Below are 19,247 nucleotides of genomic sequence, written 5' to 3'. Positions count from 1 at the left end.
TCTCCTTTTCCACCTATCCACTCCACCCTCTCCTCCCTGACCTATCACCTTCATCCCCTCCCCCACTCACCTATTGTATTCTATGCTACTTTCTCCCCACCCCCACCCTCCTCTAGCTTATCTCTCCACGCTCCAGGCTCACTGATGAAGGGCTTTTGCTCGAAACGTCGATTTCGAAGCTCCTTGGATGCTGCCTGAACTGCTGTGCTCTTCCAGCACCACTAATCCAGAATCTGGTTTCCAGCATCTGCAGTCATTGTTTTTACCTGCATGTAATACTCCCAAGTGCGGCTGCACCAGAGTTTTGTACAGCTGCAGCATGACCTTATGGTTCCGAAACTTGATCCCTCTACTAATAAAAACTAACACACCGTTTGCCTTCTTAATAGAAGAGCTCTTCCATCATTGGAAATGATGATATTTGTGGAGCCTCCTCCTCCAGTGAGCCGTTTCATTTTCCACCACTTTTCAGGACTGGATGTTGCTGAATTGCAGAATTTTGATCTGATCTTAACGCTATCACTTGCTGCTTGTCCTGTTTGTCATACGAATAATCTTGTTGGCAACTTGACCAAGTTGACACCTCATTTTTGGCTCTGCCTGGTGCTGCTCCTAGCATGCCTTCCTGCACTCTCTATTGAACCAGGATTATTCCCTTGGCTTGATGGTAATGGTTGAGTGTTGGATAAGTCAGGATATGAGTTTCCAGATTGTGTTGTAGTACAACTCTACTGCTGTTAATGACACACAGCCATAATCAGTGCCTGGTCTTGAGTTGCTTGTCTGTTTGAAGTTTGTTCCATTTAGCATGGTGATGGTACCATACTATACGATGGAAGTTATTCTCAATGTGAAAGTGGGACCTTGTCTCCACAAGGACTGTGTGGTGGCTAATCTTGCCAGACAGATGCAACTGCAGCTGAAAATTGGTAAGAATGAATATGTTTTTTTCCCTCTTGTTGGTCCCCTCACCATCTGCTGCAGACCCAGTCTAGCAGCTATGTTTTTTAGAATCTGACCAGCTGGATCAGTTGTACTGCTGCCATTTTTAGTGGTGGACATTAAAATCCCCTAATCCCCAGAGTATGTTTTGTGCACTTGCCATCTTCAGTGCTTCCTCCAACTTTCATCAGCCAAGGGAGCGTGGTATCTAATAATCAGGAAGTTTCTTTGCCCATATTTAACCTGAAGCCATGAGATTTCATTGAATCCGGAGTCAATGTTGAGGACTTGCAAGACACCTCTCTTCAGACGATAGACCACTGTGTCACCAGCTGTACTTAGTCTATCCTGTCGGTATGATAGGACAAATCTAGTGAATAGTGGTATATGGGACATTGTTTGTAAAGTATGATTCTGTGAGAGTGACTGTGTTGCTTGACTAGTCTGTGAGACAGCTGTCCCAATGTTGGCATTAGCATCCAGATGTTAGAAGGGAGTACTTTGCAGGGTCGACAGGGTTGCTTCTGCTGTTGTATTTTCCGTTGCCTGTGTGATCCGTCTGATTCTCATTTAGAGTCATGGAGATGTACAGCACGGAAACAGACCCTTGGGTCTAACTCGTCCATGCCGATCAGATATCCTAACCTAATTTAGTCCCATTTGCCAGCACTTAGCCCATATCCCTCTAAACTCTTCCTATTTTTATACCCATTCAGATGCCTTTTAAATGTTGTAATTGTACCAGCCTCCATCAATTCCTCTGGCAACTCATTCCATACACACATCACCCACTGCGTGGAAAAGTTGCCCCTTAGGTTCCTTTTTAAATTTTTCCTCTCTCACCCTAAATTTATGTCCTCAAATTCTGGACTCCCCCACCCCAGGGAAAGACCTTGTCTATTTATCCTATCCATGCCCTTCATGATTTTATAACCCTCTGTAAGGTCACCCCTCGGCCTCTGACGTTCCAGCCTATTCAGCCTTTCCCAATAGCTCAAATCCTTCAACCCTGGCAATATTCTTGTACATCTTTTCTGAACCCTTTCAAGTTTCACAACATCCTTCTGATAGGAAGAACAGAATTGCACAGAATATTGCATAAGTGCCAAACCAATGTCCTGTACAGCTGTGACATAACCTCCCAACTCCTATACTCAGTGCTCTGACCAATAAAGAAAAGCATACCAAATGCCTTTTTCACTCTATCTACCTGCGATTCCACTTTCAAGGAACTATGAACCTGCACTCTAAGTTCTCTTTGTTCAGCAACACTTCCCAGGACCTTACCATTAAGTGTATAAGTCCTGCTCTGATTTGCTTTGAGACTTTGTAGTAATTGGTACAGCTAAATGGTTTGCTTGGCCATTTCAGAGGGCAATTGAGAGTCAACCACATTGCTGTGGTTCTGGAATCACAAGTAGACCACACCAGGTGAGGATGGCAGATTTCCTTCCCTGTAGGACATTAGTGAGCCAGATGGGTTTTTCTGACAATTGGCAATGCTTTCATGGTCATTAGTAGATTCTTAATTCTAGGTATTTTTATTTAATTCAGATTCCACCACCTCCTGTGATGAAATTTGAACCTGGGTCCCCAGAACATAATTGATTTTTGGAATAATAATCCAGCAAAAGTGTCACCTAGCCATGGGATGGTGTCAGGGCTGAAAGATTTCAGTTACATGGACAACCCGAGGAGCTGGTGATGTGCTTCTTGGAACAGATAAGGTGTAATCAGAACCTTGAAGTGTTTTGATTGGATAATTAAGCAGAAATTGTTTCTATTAGTAGAATAACTAGTAAACAGAGAGCATAGATAATTGGCAAAGAGCCATAGTTGATGCGAGGGCTAAATTGTTGCTAAGCAAGTTGTTGTGATCATGAATGTGCTCTGTGAAAGAGTGGTGGAAACAAATTACAAATGGTAACATTCATGCCGGAATTGGATAAATGCTCGAGAGAAGAGAATTAGTGAGCACTGAGTGAAGAGGATAGGAATGCAATGAATAATATTTTTTCCAAGAACTGGCACAGTGGTAATGAGACAAATGGCCACCGACTGTGCTGTGTCATTGTGTGTTTCTGTACCATAGTCAAATCTAAAACATTATTGTGTTCCTGGCATTTAAAAAAATGCATTCAATGGTATAGGTACAATGTAATACTGTGAGGAAGACAGAGCCAAAATAAGATTTTCTTTCCACAGCTTTTTCTCCACAGATGCTGCCAGACCAGCTTGGATTTTGTCCAGCAATTTCTGTTTTTGTTTCTGATTTCCAGCATCTGCAGTTCTTTTTTTTTGATAAGTTTTTCCACCCAGGCTCAGAGAATTGGTACAACAACAGTTTTCATGTAAGATAGTTTTTAAACTTGTTCTTGTTTAAGTTGAGTTCACATATCTGAGCGCTAGCATCAGTCACACAAACTGGTAGTTTACTACCAATCGCAAATGCATTCATGTCTCATTGTGAAGTTGAATTCGATGAGTACATTTATTTTGTGGCCTAAGCATCAGAAATAAAAAGCATGGGAAATGTTTCTTCATGAAGAACAACTGCAACATCATTTATATTTGCATTTAATATCGTGAAAATTCAAATGTCTTCAAGGATTTTATAAAATAAAGTTAGGCACCAACTCATGCAAGGATCTATTAGGAGAAGTGACCCAAATTCAGGCTAAGAGAAAGAGAGAGCAGTAGTGAGGTTGAGAATTCTACAGTTCAGGGCTTATGTAGCTAAAGACATGGCAGCTGGTGATGGAGTCATTAAAGTCAGGAATGTGTGAATTCGTATTGACGTTGCAATTTGTTGTGTGACCTTGTATCAGGACTGGCCTTCAGATGATATAAAATCCTCGGGTTCTGTTTCTCAGCTGTCTGATCCAAGCCAAAGAAACACCTGCAATTGCTTCTCTTATTGCTCCCACACAAGAGAGTGTTTGCTTTTACATGTATGCTGATGATATCCAGCCTTTACCACACTGGTTTTATTGGCTCCTCCTTTGTTGCTAACCCATCAGGCTGCTTGCCTCACCTGCAGTACTGGATGAGCTGACATTTCCTCTGATCAAATATTGAGAAGACCGAAGCTAACACTTTCAGTCTCCTCTCCCAATCAATTCCTTGATTCCTGACTCTCCTCTTGTTGACAGTTAATTTGAGATTAAGCCAATCTATCACAATCTTGGTGTCATATTTGATTTTGAAATGAGCTCCGGACCTCCTATCTGCAACATCACTAAGACCGATTTAGACCTCCAAAATGGATTGTCCAACTGCCCTATTGCAGGTTATTTGTTGTTGAAACCCCCATTCATACTTACATTGCCTAATTATTCCAGCACACGTTTGACTGATCTTCCTCATTCTATTTCCTTTGTAAACCTGAGGTAATCCAAAACTCTGCTCTCTATGTCTTAACTCATACTTAGTCCTGTTAATCAAAACCTGTCATTTTGTTTGATAATATTGTGAAGTGCTTTGGGACATTTTGTGACCTCTAAATTGAAATTATAAAGACTATACATTTTAAATTTTACTTTTTGATTCTGTATTATAAGGGGAAAGAGCTGTTCTTTAACTGAGTATTGTGGAATGAATTGCTGCACTTTTGGAAACAAGATAATGGAATAAGTTGATGGGTGGCATAGTGGCTCAGTAGTTTGAACTCCGTCTCAGTGCCAGGGGACCCAGGTTTAATTTCAGCCTTGGGTGGCTGTTTGTGTGGAGTTTGCATGTTCTCCCTATGTCCGTGTAGGTTTCAGCAGGTACTCTGGTTTCCTCCCACAGTCCCCCATGTGCAGGTGAGGTGGATGGCCATGCTAAATTGCCCTGTCGTGTCTAGGGATGTGCAGGCTAGGTGGACTAGTCATCATAAATGCAAGGTTGTAGGGATAGGGTGGGAGTTGCTGGGTATGGGTGGATGCTGTTTGGAGGGTCAGTGTGGACTCAGTGGCTGAATGGCTTCTTTGTGCACTGTAGAGATTCGGTAGATAGGATAGTGAAGAAGGCGTTTGGTATGCTTTCTTTTATTGGTCAGAGCACTGAGTACAGGAGTTGGGAAGTCACGTTGCAACTGTAGAGGACATTGGTTCAGCCACTTACAGAATATTGTGTGCAGTTCTGGACTCCCTCCTATCGGAAAGATGTTGTGAAACCTGAAAGAGTTCAGAAAAGATTTTCAAAGATGTTGCCAGGATGAGCTATAGGCTGAAGCTGATCAGGCTGGGGCTGTTTTCCCTGGAGCGACAGAGGTTGACTGGTGACCTTATAGAGGTTTTTAAAATGATGAGCATGAATAAGTAAAATAGACAATGTTTTTTCCCTGGAGTGGGAGAGTCTAGAACTAGAGGGCTAGGTTTAGGGTGAGAGTGAAAGATTTAAAAGGGACCTAAGGGACAACTTTTTCACCCAGAGAGTGGTGCATGTATAGAAAGAGCTGCCAGAGGGAGTGGTGGAGGCTGGTACAATTACAACATTTAAAAGGCATCCAGATGAGTATACAAATAGGAAGGGTTTAGAGGGATATGGGCCAAGTGCTAGCAAATGGGACTATATTAATTTCGGATATCTGGTCGGCATGGATGAGTTGGACCAAAAGGTCTGTTTCCATGCTGTGTGTCTGTAAGGTTCTATGACTCAATTAACTTATTGTGAGTTGTATTTATACTGGTGCTTTGCTTGCAGTAGGAGAGTTGAGGTAAGACAGCAAGGTACCATAGTGTGTGCAGAGAATAATTTGGCTGACAAAACACACAAGATTATGAATGAGTTTGTCAGGGTGGATGTCTCCACTTGTGGAGGAACGTTGAACTAGGTGACATATTTATGCAATAAGAGGACACTCATTTAAAACTGAAATGAGAAGGAATTTCTTTTCCAAAGGGGTTGTTATCTGGAATTCTCTACCCTCGAGAATTGTGGAGGCTAGTTCACTGAAGTTAGGTAAAGAATGTGTAAATAGGTAGGCTCTGGGTGTAGTTTTGCTTGCTGAGCTTGAAGGTTCGTTTTCAGACATTTCGTTACCATACTAAATAACATCTTCAATGAGCCTCCAGTTGAAGCACTGGTGGTGTAGCCCGTTTTCTATTTCTGTGTTGGTTTCCTTGGGTTGGTGATGTCATTTCCTGTGGTGACGGCATTTCCTATGGTGATGTCATTTCCTGTTCTTTTTCTCAGGGGATGGTAAATGGGATCCAAGTCAATGCATTTTGTTGATAGAGTTCCGGTTGGAATGCCATGCTTTTGGGAATATACAGACAACAAGCAAAACTAGTGTCATTTACAAAATACCTTGCAAGAACTATAACAAACGCTACATTAGAAAAACAGACAGAAAAATAGCTACCAGGATACATGAACATCAGCTAGCCACAAAACGACATGACCCACTCTCATCATTTACATGCAGATGAGGAAGGACACCATTTTGACTGGGACAACTCATCCATCTTAGGACAAGCCAAACAGAGACATGCATGAGAATTCCAAGAAACATGGCATTTTAACCGGAACTCTTATCAACAAACACATTGACTTGGATCCCATTCACCATCCCCTGAGAAAAAGAACAGAAAATGACATCACCACAGGAAACTACATCACCAACCCAAGGAATCCCAACCATATAAATAGAAAGTGGGCTACACCACTAGTATTTCAACCGGAGGCTCACTGAAGACATTATCTAGTATGGTGACAAAATATCTGAAAAAGAACCTTCCAGCTTAGCGAGCAAACCTACATCCAGAACCTCAAACTGAGCTACAAATCTTCTCAAAACTCGCAAAGATAGATAGGTATTTGAAATATTGAGGATTTGAGGGCTGTGCTGAACTAGGACAAAAGAGAAGTTGAGGACTGGGGAAGAGCAGCCATGGTCTTGTTGAATAGTGGGGCAAAGTTGAGGGAATAAATAGCCTACTCTTGCTCTTAGGTAATTGCAACCAGATTTGGTTTGAGCAAATATAACGGTGTGGATGCTGGAGGTTTTCAACCTGACAACAGCTCCTGATTCGCTTCTGGGCAGGTGAACAGCTTGAGTGTTTATAGTAGAGGCAGTAGTTCTGTATCTCTATCTGTCTGAGCTGGAAGCACTGAAAGCCTGAAGAAAGCCAGTTACTTTCCATCACCAGATGATGTAAGCAGTTACCTTTAACCAGTAAATAAGAGACTTTGTAATTAATGTATCAGTCTCATTGTGCCTCCTCCCTAGACATAGGGATTGAAGAGCAAAAGGTCTTGAGAAACAAATGGAATTGTTCATTCAACTCTGCGCACTGATGCTATTGAATTGTGTTTCTCAGTTTCTTTCCTCCACTCAAAACACCAATGTGTGTGTATATAATGTATATATGGGTGGGTGGGTGTAAGAGGGAGCAGGGTTTAAAAGTTTAGAATTTCAACCACTCAGACTATGTATCACTGGTTCATAGTTTTATTTACCTGTGGCTGTAACTTATCTATTTGTAATTAACAGTAATTCCTGTTAAGTATGCGAACCAGGTCAATCTTGTTTACTCACCTCATTCCATCAGACAGGTAAATTGGAGACTTGGTATACTTTGATTACATCATTAACTTCTGAGGCCTTGCCCCTGGGCTTTTGTATTTTACAAGTGTGTCATTGTATTATATAATTGTAAGTTGTCATTTATTGTTACTGTGCTCACTAATCTGCATTGACTTGCTGTTAAGCTGTTTCTTGATTTTTGTCATTTTGATCTTTAATTTCAAATCTTCCATGGCCTCTCCCACAAACCTCATTGCTCTAACCAACTTGAATAGAGGTCCTTTCTTTTTAGGAATCTTTGCTTGTGTCTTGACTATAATGTTGAAACTGGCACGGCACTCCAAGAAAACACCATATCATCATGACTCAAATGAAACTCATTAATTTATAGTTGGAGCAAATGATGCCAATTTCAATTTCTGGTTTGTGTTTCTGAGTTAGAGACACCCATGGATACCACAGTTAAGCCTGTTGCTTTGGTCTTGATCATCATGGTTTAAAAAAACTGTGCTTGTGAACATTGAGCTTAAGAGGATTGGATTTTGTTCATGTAGCCTGCTGCCTAAAATTAGGAATGCAGGAAGGCACTTTGGCAAGCATTGAAGGTTTGTCAGCACTGAAGGACTGGCAGCTCACCAAAAATCGACCTTCAACAAGGGTCTGGGGAGAAAATTCATTTATGAAAACAGCATTAAAAATCAGCCTACTATCTGTTAGTTGTTCTTACTCACCACTGATGCTGGCAACTTCGTTATGGAAAACTGATTTTAACTGTTAGTGATGAAGTACAACAAATGCGTGTGTGTGTATTTAGGGGTTTAAAAGTAGATAAGAATTTCACCTAGTCAGATTGTATGTTATGGATTCATAGCTTGGATGGTTCAGTACCTTCAAGGACAAACACCTTGCTTGATTGGCATCTATCCATTGTTGAACTATTGTTCATCCAGTTACTGAAGCAAGAAGTGGGAGTAGTCTGCCTGTTTGCCGCCTACCATGTTTATTTACATCTCATAGCTTATACACCAGCCTGTTCTCTCTCCTTCCTAACCAACTATCCCTACTGGTGAAAAACAGCACTTGTATATCTGTGGCAATGAGCATTAACTGATCACTATTACCTCATAACCGTATGCAGGTTTATTCTTAAAGGGCCATCATTTGCAAGATTGTCATCTGCAAATCAAACATTCAGTCTTCCACCACAGGTAGAATGCGACTTCAGTGAGTACCCTTAACGTGCTGCACTGTAACAGCTCTCTAATTCTCTTGTCACAGCACTTAACAAACCTGTGAGCTCTGTCATCTAGAAAGAGGTCAGCAGACTCATGGTAACACTGCCACCTTTAAGTTACTATTTAAGCTACACATTATTTTGATTTGGAACTATTATCACTGTTGCTTCATTGTCAAAGGGTTAACATGCTGGAACATGCCAGAAGCTTTGTACGTGTATCACAAGTGCAATGATTCAAACAGGCAACTCATTAACCATCCTCAAGGTCAGTTAGAGAATAGCAATAAGCTGCAACTCCTGTCTGTGTATCGAAACATTTTGTGTCTCATAGCAAACTAGGAAAGCCATTGCACTTGGCGCAGAAACTGGAAAATCACAGCTACAAGCTTCTTAATCATCATTACTTAGTAATACACCCACTGACATTCCTGAAGCGGGCATTTGAAAAAATTAAATGTACCTCCTATGTAGAAATGTTAGTTAATTATGAGAAATAAGTGGGGCTAGTTTCATGGTTGACATAGACCCGTCAATACAACAAGTCAGTTTCCATACTGTATGACTATGAATCCAGTCTGTCTAATTATAAAATACTATTGGTTAACATCTGGTGCTTAAAACATTATTTATATTTGATTGACTTGGGAATTTTTATTTATATATTAGTGCAAATAATATAACAGCTTTATGTGCAGTCTGAAATGTCTTGCTTACTTATCGGCTCCTGAAAATGTATTGCGATTAAAGTTGTACAATTCTGAGTGGTACGATTGTGTAGAGTGTCTCGATATATTTGACTTGATCCTGAGTTTCGTGAGATAGATTAACTTGTTCAGTTTAGTGAATCTGAAAAGATTTCTGGTTCTGAAAGCTGTTGGAATGGAGATACATTTATCTAAATTTTAGTTCACAAGGGAACAGTCACTCCTAAAATGATTATGATATTAAAGACCTAACAGTGGCTGTTGAATGGAGGATTCAAGAAAATAAAGCAAGCTGCAATCAGAGTGTTGAGGATTAGAGATTTTAGACCTTCTAAACATTTCTGAAGACTATTTTGGCAATTCATATTGTTGGATTATAGGCATAAATTTAGCTCAACTGTTGATCTTGAGTTTGTATGAACAAGCAATGCAATTAAACATTTATCAAAGAAGCCCTTTGTATCCAGTTCGACCTTTCAGATGGGCTCTTGTCGTCTTAAGGTGGCTTGTTTGTGAAGCCCATGCATTTTTGGATTAAAGTGGTCATGTGCAGAGAGCATGTTTGTAGTTTCTTGCAATGACAGAAGCAGACCTTATTTGATTATAACTTATATTAGTAGCTCTAAATGCAGCCATATCTCAAAGAGCATTCATTTGAAAACATTTGCTTAAAATGCACAATAGTTGTAGCATAAGTATTTCTCGACTGAAATAAAAACAAAAAATGGTAGGTATTCTAAACAAATCAGTGGGTTTGAGGGAGAGAATCCGAGATAACATGGTCTTTAGTCAGATCTTTGGAAGGTTAAAGATGTAACTGATTTTAGGCAAATACAAAAACACAGAATTGGGATAGAGGGAGGAAAGAACAAAAAGGAAGGTCTGTGATTGAATGAAAGGCAGAATTGGTGAAATGACAAAAGGGGTGATAATGATGCAAGTCTGAAGAGGCTAGTAATGGGACGAGTAAAATATGGGAAGAGAAACAGTTTGTGACAAAATTTGAATACTTATCAAAACTTTATATGCAGTGGGCAGCATCTCTGCCTCTGAGGCAAAAGCTCTGGAATTGATGGTAAAGGAAGGTGTGTTCACAACATGGAAGTGGGGAGGCTGCAAAAAGATTTAGACAGGTTAGGAGAATGGGCAAAGAAGTGGTAGATGAAATACAACATGGGAAAGTGTGAGGTCATGCACTTTAGTAGGAAGATTAGAGGTATGGACTATTTTCTAAATGGGGAGAAAATTCAGAAATCTGAAGAGCAAAAGGACTTGGGAGTTCTAGTCCAGGTTTCTCTTAAGGTAAACTTGCAGGTTGAGTTGTTAGTTAGGAAGGCAGTACAATGATGTCATTCATCACGAGAGGACTAGTATATAAAATTAGAGATGTACTTCTGAGGCATTATAAGGCTCTGGTCAGACCACATTTGGACTACTGCAAACATTTTTGGGTCCCATACCTCAGGAAGGATGTACTGGGCCTAGAGCGGATCCAGAGGATGTTAATAAGAATGATCCAGGAATGAAAGGCTTAACATAGAGTTATAGAGATGTACAGCATGGAAACAGACCCTTCGGTCCAACCCGTCCATGCCGACCAGATACCCCAACCCAATCTAGTCCCACTTGCCAGCACTCGGCCCATATCCCTCTAAACCCTTCCTATTCATAAACCCATCCAAATGCCTCTTAAATGTTGCAATTGTACCAGCCTCCACCACTTCCTCTGGCAGCTCATTCCATACACGTGCCACCCTCTGTGTGAAAAAGTTACCCCTTAGGTCTCTTATATCTTTCCCCTCTCACCCTAAACCTATGCCCTCTAGTTCTGGACTCCCCCACCCCAGAGAAAAGACTTTGTCTATTTATCCTATCCATGCCCCTCATAACTTTGTAAATCTTTATAAGGTCACCCCTCAGCCTCCAACGCTCCAGGGAAAACAGCCCCAGCCTGTTCAGCCTCTCCGAGGATTCTGGGTCTATACTTGAATGAGCTTAGAAGGATGAGGGGGGATCTGATTAAAACTTTCAGAGTATTGAATGGTCTGGACAGAGTGGATGTTGGGAAGATGTTTCCATTGGCAGGAGAAATGAGGACCTGAGGGATCAGCCTTAGATTAAAGGGAAGACCTTTTTAGAATGGAGATAAGGAGAAATGTCTTTAGCCAAAGAGTGGTGAATCTGTGGAATTCATTAGCACAGAAGGCTGTTGAAGCCAAGTCATTGTGTATATTTAAAATAGATGTACGTCGAGTTTTGATTGCCAAGGGAATCAAAGGTTGCACGGAGAAAGCAGGAAAATGGGTTGCAAAATCTATCAGCCATGATTGAATGGCAGACTTGATGGGCCAAATAGCCTAATTTCTGCTCCTATGTCTATGGTCTTATGGACTAATAGGGGAAGTACTAACTTGTAAATTCTTCCCAACATAAGCTGGTGATAGGAGCAGGAGAGATGCATGGTCAATCATCTGCAGAAGGCAACAGCAAGCTACTGCAGCACCTTGCCAAGCATAACCATAGACTGTTCTCAATCATGACCTTTCAGGGACTGATACTAGAACAGACAGAGAGCATACTCTTAGCAGCAACTGCTATCTGAAAAAAAAACTAGCAATAATTGTGATTTGAAGTCTTTGGACTCAAATATTGAATGCTGAAATTGAATAAAATCAGGGGGAAAAGTTGCAAATAATCAGGAAATAAGTAAATAAAAGCAGTTCTTCCAGTGTCGGATTTAAGGATGCTGTTTCTGAAAAAGGGAAGAAAAAAATTCCTTCATGACCCAGCATGATGAATTATGTTACCAAATTGAGAAACAGTATCAAGATATTTGTATGTAGAAAAGTACTCACCTGTAATGGCAAATAATTGATATTCCAGTGTTAAAAGCAAGTTCATATAGTGCTTTTCACAATCTCATAACATCTCATAGTGCTTTATAGCCAATGAAATACTTTTCCAAATGTAGTCACTGCCTTAGTGTCAAAGTAGGTACTCAGTCCTGGCTGATCAAACATTTGGCTGTCTCTGATTGGGACTGCAACTTAATAACCTGGGAAACATCCATAATGGGGATAGTGGGCGGCACGGTGGCACAGTGGTTCGTGCTGCTGCCTCACAGCACCAGAGACCCAGGTTCAATTCCCGCCTCAGGCGACTGTGTGGAGTATACACATTCTCCCCGTGTCTGCATGGGTTTCCTCTGGGTGCTCCGGTTTCCTCCCACAGTCCAAAAATGTGCAGGTTAGGTGGATTGGCCATGCTAAATTACACGATAGTGTTAGGTGCAGGGGTAAATGTAGGGCAATGGTCTGGGTGGGTTGCGCTTCGGCGGGTCGGTGTGGACTTGTTGGGCCGAAGGGCCTGTTTCCACACTCTAAGTAATCTAAAATCTAAAAACTGCAAGGACAGAATTGTTGTTGTTTAAAGGTAAGAAGTATAAAACAAAGTCTAAAGGTTAATTTAGGTTCTGTAGCATTAGAGTTTGTGAGGGTTTAATATTTTGGACTATGTCGACAACTCCCATTAGGATGATGTAAGAGAACTGATGTGAGAGAGACATGGAGAGAGAATGATTAGGCTTCAACACTATAAAACACATTGAAGTGAGCTCTGTATTGTTCCTTCAATTTATAAAAAATTGTTTGAACATAAAAAAAAAAGCTTGGTTTGTTCCTGTATAGAACAATCATTTGAAGGGTGTGTAAGTTATAAACTTTTGTAATCAATATACTTTGTACTACAACAGAGGAGACAGAGGGTGGTGCTGAAGGCCTGTAATCAGCAGTGTTCCACAGGGATTGGTACTGGGGCTACTTTTGTTTGTCATTTATATAAATGATTTGGATGACTGTATAGGAGGTATGGTTAGTAAATTCGCTGTTGACACCAAAAATTGATGGTGTGGTCAGTGAAGAAGGCCATCTAAGAGTACAAAGAGATCTTGATCAATTTGGTTGATGGGCTGAGGAGTGGCAGATGGAGTTTAATTTGTATAAATATAAGTCATTGCATTTTGTTTATGCAAACAAGGACTGGACTTAAGCAATTAATGGGCGGGCCCAGGTACATAATTTGTTAAAATTTGCATCACAGGCCAACAGGGTGGTTAGCACACTTGACTTCATTTCTCAGATGTTTGAGTATAGGAGTTAGGATGTCATATTGGACATTGGTGAGGTCTCTTCTGGAGTAGTATGTGCGGTTCTGGTCTTCCTGTTATAGGAAGGATATTATTAAACTGGAGTGCGTTCAGAAAAGATTTACCAGGATGTTGCCAGGAGTAGAGGGTTTGAGATATAAAAATAGACTGGATAGGCTGGGACTTTATTCACTGGAGCATGGGAGGTTGAGGGGCAACCGTGTAGAAGTTTACAAAATATTGAGGGGTGTCGATAAGGTGAATGATAGAGTCTTTTCCCTAAGATGGGGCAGTTCAAAATAAAGGGGCTTATTTTTAAGGTGAGAAGTGAGATATTTCAAAATGACATGAGGGACAACTGTTTTACAAAGAAAGTGGTTCATGTGTGGAATGAAGTGCCAGAGGAAGTGACAGACACAGGTACAATTACAATGTTTACAAGACATTTGGATAAGTTCATGAATAGGAAAGGTTTGGAGGGATATGGGTCAAGCGCTGGCAGGTGGGACTATGGTTTAGAACATGGTTGACGTGGATTAGTCAGACCGCAGGTTCTGTTTCCATGCTGTATGACCCTATGAAATGGCCAATCCTAAGATGAGGATCTCTTCCTCATATTTCAATTGAGATGTAGAGGGCAGAGATGAGTTCAGTGGAGAATTAAAATGGCAAGTGACCAGAAGCCCAGGGTCATAATGCTGCACTAATTGACTAAACTGAGGTGTTAGTCAAATTGATCACCCAGCCTGCGTTTGAGAGCCTTTCGACAATCCCCATTGTAGAGGAGACCACACGTTGAGCAGCAAGTGTAGCATTCTGAATTGAATTGACCTGAAATATTAACTCTGTTTTCATATTTCCTTCTTCACTGCCTGACTTGCTGATGTTTTCTGATCTTATTTCAAATCTTAGGCATTGGTGTATTTAGTTTTGCTATTCTTGGAATTGGGTAACTGAACACGAGTTGAGAATTGAACATTGAGCTGTATGCTCTGTTCTTGCTTGCTTTTTGATCTTAATGCAGATTGGTGTATGCCAGAGAATTCCTAGAGGCCTGGCACTCCAACCACAGCGCCATAAACAAACACATAGATCTAGATGCAATCTATCAACCCCTCAGAAAATGAACAGGAAATGACATCATCACAAACCCCAGGAACCCCATCCAGGAGAAAGATATAAATAGAAAGCAGGAGACAACAGCTTCGCTTCACTTGGAGGTTGCCACTGATGATGTTACCTAGCCAGGTAATGAAACGTCTGGATATCAAACCTACAGCTCAGCGAGCAAACCTACACCGTAAATTGGTGCATGACTTGGTTAAGTTTTCCTGGTTGTTGAAATTTCTCAGTGGTTATAATTGAAGTCATTTGCTAAGATGTTAATTGTCAACCATTTGTGTGGAGTTGGAGTCCCCCATATAGCCCAGATCTGCAAGGTGGCACATTGCCTTCTCAAACAAATATTTGAAATGAACAGTAGCTTTGGATCTATAAAACATTTATAATAGGATAAGACCTCTCAAGTCCCGTTACAGGAGTGTTATGAAGCAAAATTTGTCACGAAGCTGCAGAAGACGATATTAGGGAAGTTGGCAAAAAGATCCGTCAGTGTGCTCGGTTTGAATGACGGTCTTAAGAAGTGGAGAGGCTTAAAGAAGGAACTTCCTTTTACCCTTCAGCGTGGTCATTGGAATAATAATTTCAAAGATGATCAAGCAGCCAGAATCAGAGGTGTGCACCTATCTTGGAGCGTTGTTAACTTGGTGGAGACAACAAGCGGTAAGGATGGGCCAGGCCAGGCATGAATTGGAAATTGAAGATGAGAATTTGAAAATCCAAGAATTGCTTGACAAGAAGTTAGTGTATGTCAAGCACACAGGGATAAATGGTGAATGGGACTTGGCAGGAGCAAGGACACTGGCAGAAAAACTTTGCACTAGTTTATAGATGGTAGAATGTTGCAGGATAGCCAGTGGCACATTGGAATAGTCATGTCTAGTGTTACAAAGGCATAAATTAAACAAGTTAAATTTTTACTATAATCAACAACACTGACTTCTCTTTCTGCTATGACCCTCCAGGGATTTATCTTGGACTTCCTCATATCTCATCTGCATTCTGCCTCTTGGCAATATCCAAAAATACAGTGTTCTTTTCCACATGTATATTGATGAAATCCATTTCTATCTCATAACTGCTTCTTCTGATCCCTTTTCAAACTTGTCATACTGCTTGCCTAATCCAGTACGTACAGGCATGTGAATTGGGAACAGTTGGAGGCCACTCTCTCCCTCAAACCTGGTCTGCCATTCAGAAGGGTCAGGGTTGATATCATTACTGCATGTTCCTGCCAATCCTTGTAACCGTTCACCCCCTTATTAAGAAAATATGCTAAAAATGATCAATACTAAAAATATTTCCAATGCCTTTTGAGGGAGAAAGCTCCAAAGACTTTGCAATTCTTTGTCAGAAAAAGATTCTCCTCATCACTGCTTTAAATAGGCAACTCCTTATTTGTCAACAGTGAGCCCTGAGTTTGATTCTTCCACAAGAGGAAACATCCTTTCCACATCCACCCTGTCAAGACCCTTTGGAATCTGAAACATTTCAATCAAGTTGCCTCTCAGTCTTCCAAACTCGAGCAGTTGCAAGCCTTGTCTGTCCAACTTCTCATGTGTTAATCCACCCTTTCCAGGTTATAATTGAATAAACCTCTAAACATCTATTAGATAGGTCAAACTTTCTCTCGGTTAACTACTGGGAAACCTTGCCAACAGTTCCCATCACAAATGGGCTCCTTGTTTAGTGTCATAGTCAACAGGATTATTTGTAATTTCCAAGTGTATTCACCAGAAATTAGCTCACAAAAGCTTGGTTCAGTTTAAACAAGACCTAGTACAAAAACTGGCTCTTTTTAAAATGTAATATCGAAGAAGTTTGTTCTGCATATTTTAGTTCAAATTAATCATAGATGTAAAGTGACCAAGATTAGGACAGTATACTTTATCTCTTTTGTGTATTTTTTGTTTAGAATATTGAATTCAGTTCCTTGTTCAGAGCAAGGGTCTGAAGTAACTTGAATTATGATTGTAATAAGTTTGCACTTCCTTCTCCCCTCCCCCCGGAGAGAGTTCTGCTGAAATTAAGTTATGCAGTTGCGTGCTGCAGCCAGTTAGATTTTCACAGCTCTCACGGCGTCTGTGATAGTATCATACTGGTGATATTTCTCATGCTTATTTAAGCACAGATGATTTTCTCAACTTGTACCCAGCTGTGCATTCTTTTCTGAGCCTCTAGCTAACCAAACAAGGAGCCACTCTGTTGGCTAAGAATTGTTAAATTGGACCGAAAGGCTCTCAAATGTATAAGGAACACAGAAATGGCAGTGGTGAGTATTGGTATTAACTAGTTTGAAATGCAGCATGTTTATTTGTGGCACAGGTAGCATTATGTGGACCAATCATTTGGAGAATGTACCCAGTGTACACCGATCTATCAACAATAAGACTAGCAGTTGAATTCGATGCTTTTGTGGATGCTTTGGGGCTGATTTGTAGCAAATGTCTTTGGTCACATATAGCCAGTATGTTTCTCTTTGTGGTTGGCCACTGTGAGGGAACTGAATTAACACATGAGAGGCACTGTCAGTAACTCAGAGATTCTTGAGCAATTGTGTTCCTGTTATACACAGTGCCCTTTACACTGTATTTGCCACAAACAGTAGTTGAGGCATGATCACTTGTTCGTTTTGAATCTGTCATTGGTTGATTTTTGTTAACCACATGTATTAAGGAATTTGGGACAAAATCGGTATATGGAATTAGGTGACAGATAATCATGATCTTTTGTTGAATTGCAAAAGGGCTAAATGTTCACCACCTCTTCTAATGTTCCACAGCTTAACGATAAATGTGTTGTTCGTTGTGATACTTGCTTAAGTGGATAATAAAAGCGCAAGGTTTTACCATGGTCAGCTGGTTGCTTATCTGTATTTTTGGATAGAGTTTGGGGACACTACTGTTAAACTTAATTGTGGAAGGAACAATATCCTAATCACAGTTGGGGTACTGGAAATAGTGCATGTATGGATAAATAGTTTTAAGCTATACCTCCTTTCCCAGCATTGTCAAATAACTTGTAACTTATTCTAGTTCACAGATGATAATGCATGAACAGTTGACAATATCTGCTACTACTGCCTTCAAAGGCAAATTGAATGTGTCTGCAGGCACATTTTCAAAAATGTTAAAAAGATGGATGTAAATACTGCTGGTAAGCTAGCATTTGTTGCCCAGCGCTAATTGCCTTTGGTAATCTTTGAACCTCCACAGTCTACATGGTGCTGAATGGTGTTTCAGAATTTTGATGCATTGACAGTGAATGACATTGTTCCAAGTCAGGATGGTGTGTGGCTTGGAAAGTTCCCAAACTTCTGCTGCCTATTTATTTGTGGTAAAGTTTATGTTTTGGAAGATGCTGTTAAAGAAGCCTTGTATATCTTACACATTGTTGCCATTGCATGTACTGGCAGAGGGGGTGAAGGTGATGAATGGGATGCCAGCCAGGTGGACTGCTTTATCTTGGATAGTATCAAACTTCTTGAGAGTTCTTGAAGTTCAACATCCAGGCAAGTCATGAGTTTCCATCATCCTCCTGACATGTACTTTGTGGATAGTGGTGTGGGATTTGAGAAGTAAAGAGTTGAATTAATTGTCACGGGATTCCTAACCTCTAACCTGCTCTTGTAGTCTACATTTGTATAGCTACGTTGATAGTAGTTACCGCTGATGCAGCATTCTAAGATCTGGGTTGTGATCTCTATCATACAGACTGAGGGAAATATGTTGGTGAAACATATCAACAATAGATGTTGTCTGGTATCCAGTGGTTCACGAAATTCAAGAAAAACTGCTTGAATTAATTTGGATTTATTTTATAGTGCTTCTCTCATGAACCTTAGAATTTGATATGATTGGTAATGTGCAAATACAAGGAAAGTTGTAGATTTAGAGTCAGAAACACCCTTCGGTCCAACTCGTCCATGCTGACCAGCTATCCCAACCTAATTTAGTCCCATTTGCCAGTACTTGGCCTATATCCTTCTAAACCCTATTCATATACCCATCCAGATGCCTTTTAAGTGCTGTAATTGTACCAATCCATGGCCGTCATGATGTTATAAATCTCGAAGTCCACCCCTCAGCCTCAGATACTCTAGGGAAAATAGTTCCAGCCTATTCAGCCTCTTCCTAAAGGTCAAACCTTCCAACTCGAGCAACATCCTTGTAAATCTTTTCTGAACGCTTTCAAGTTTCACAACATTCTTTTTTACCAGGGAGAACAGAATTGCACACAACATTTCATAAGTGGCCTTACCAATGTCCTGTACGGGTGCAACATGATCTCCCAACTCCTCTTCTCATTGCACTGACCAATACAGGAGAGCATAGCAAACATCTTCTTGACTATTCTATCTAACGTGACTCCACTTTCAAGGAACTATCAATCTGCAGTCCAAGGTCTCTTTGTTCAGCAACACTCCCCTGGACCTTACCATTCAGTGTATAAGTCCTGCCCTGAATTGCCTTTCAAATGTAGCACCTCACATTTATCTTGATGAAACACCATCTGCCACTTCTCAGCTCATTAGCCCATTTGGTCAAGATCCTGTTGCACTTTGAGGTAACCTTCTTTGCTGTCCACTGC

The 19,247-nt window shown here is 40.7% G+C and overlaps 1 protein-coding gene across 2 annotated transcripts in view; it reads left to right on the top strand.

The window, feature by feature from the left end:
- The window catches only part of inpp5b (inositol polyphosphate-5-phosphatase B), a 168,335-nt gene that overhangs the window by 29,698 nt on the left and 119,390 nt on the right, over window positions 1-19,247 (top strand). The window contains exon 1 of one of the 2 annotated variants that reach the window (XM_043717903.1): window positions 16,716-16,929. The exons of the other annotated variant lie outside the window; for it this stretch is intronic. Within the exon in view, the coding sequence (XP_043573838.1) occupies window positions 16,902-16,929 (28 nt within the window). The 5' untranslated portion in view covers window positions 16,716-16,901. Of the gene's footprint in view, window positions 1-16,715; window positions 16,930-19,247 lie in introns of those variants that run through there. 2 annotated transcript variants of the gene reach the window in all.

This window comes from Chiloscyllium plagiosum, chromosome 27, assembly GCF_004010195.1.
Source record: "Chiloscyllium plagiosum isolate BGI_BamShark_2017 chromosome 27, ASM401019v2, whole genome shotgun sequence".
Lineage (NCBI taxonomy): Eukaryota > Metazoa > Chordata > Chondrichthyes > Orectolobiformes > Hemiscylliidae > Chiloscyllium > Chiloscyllium plagiosum.
This window is presented reverse-complemented; position numbering and strand designations above follow the sequence as displayed.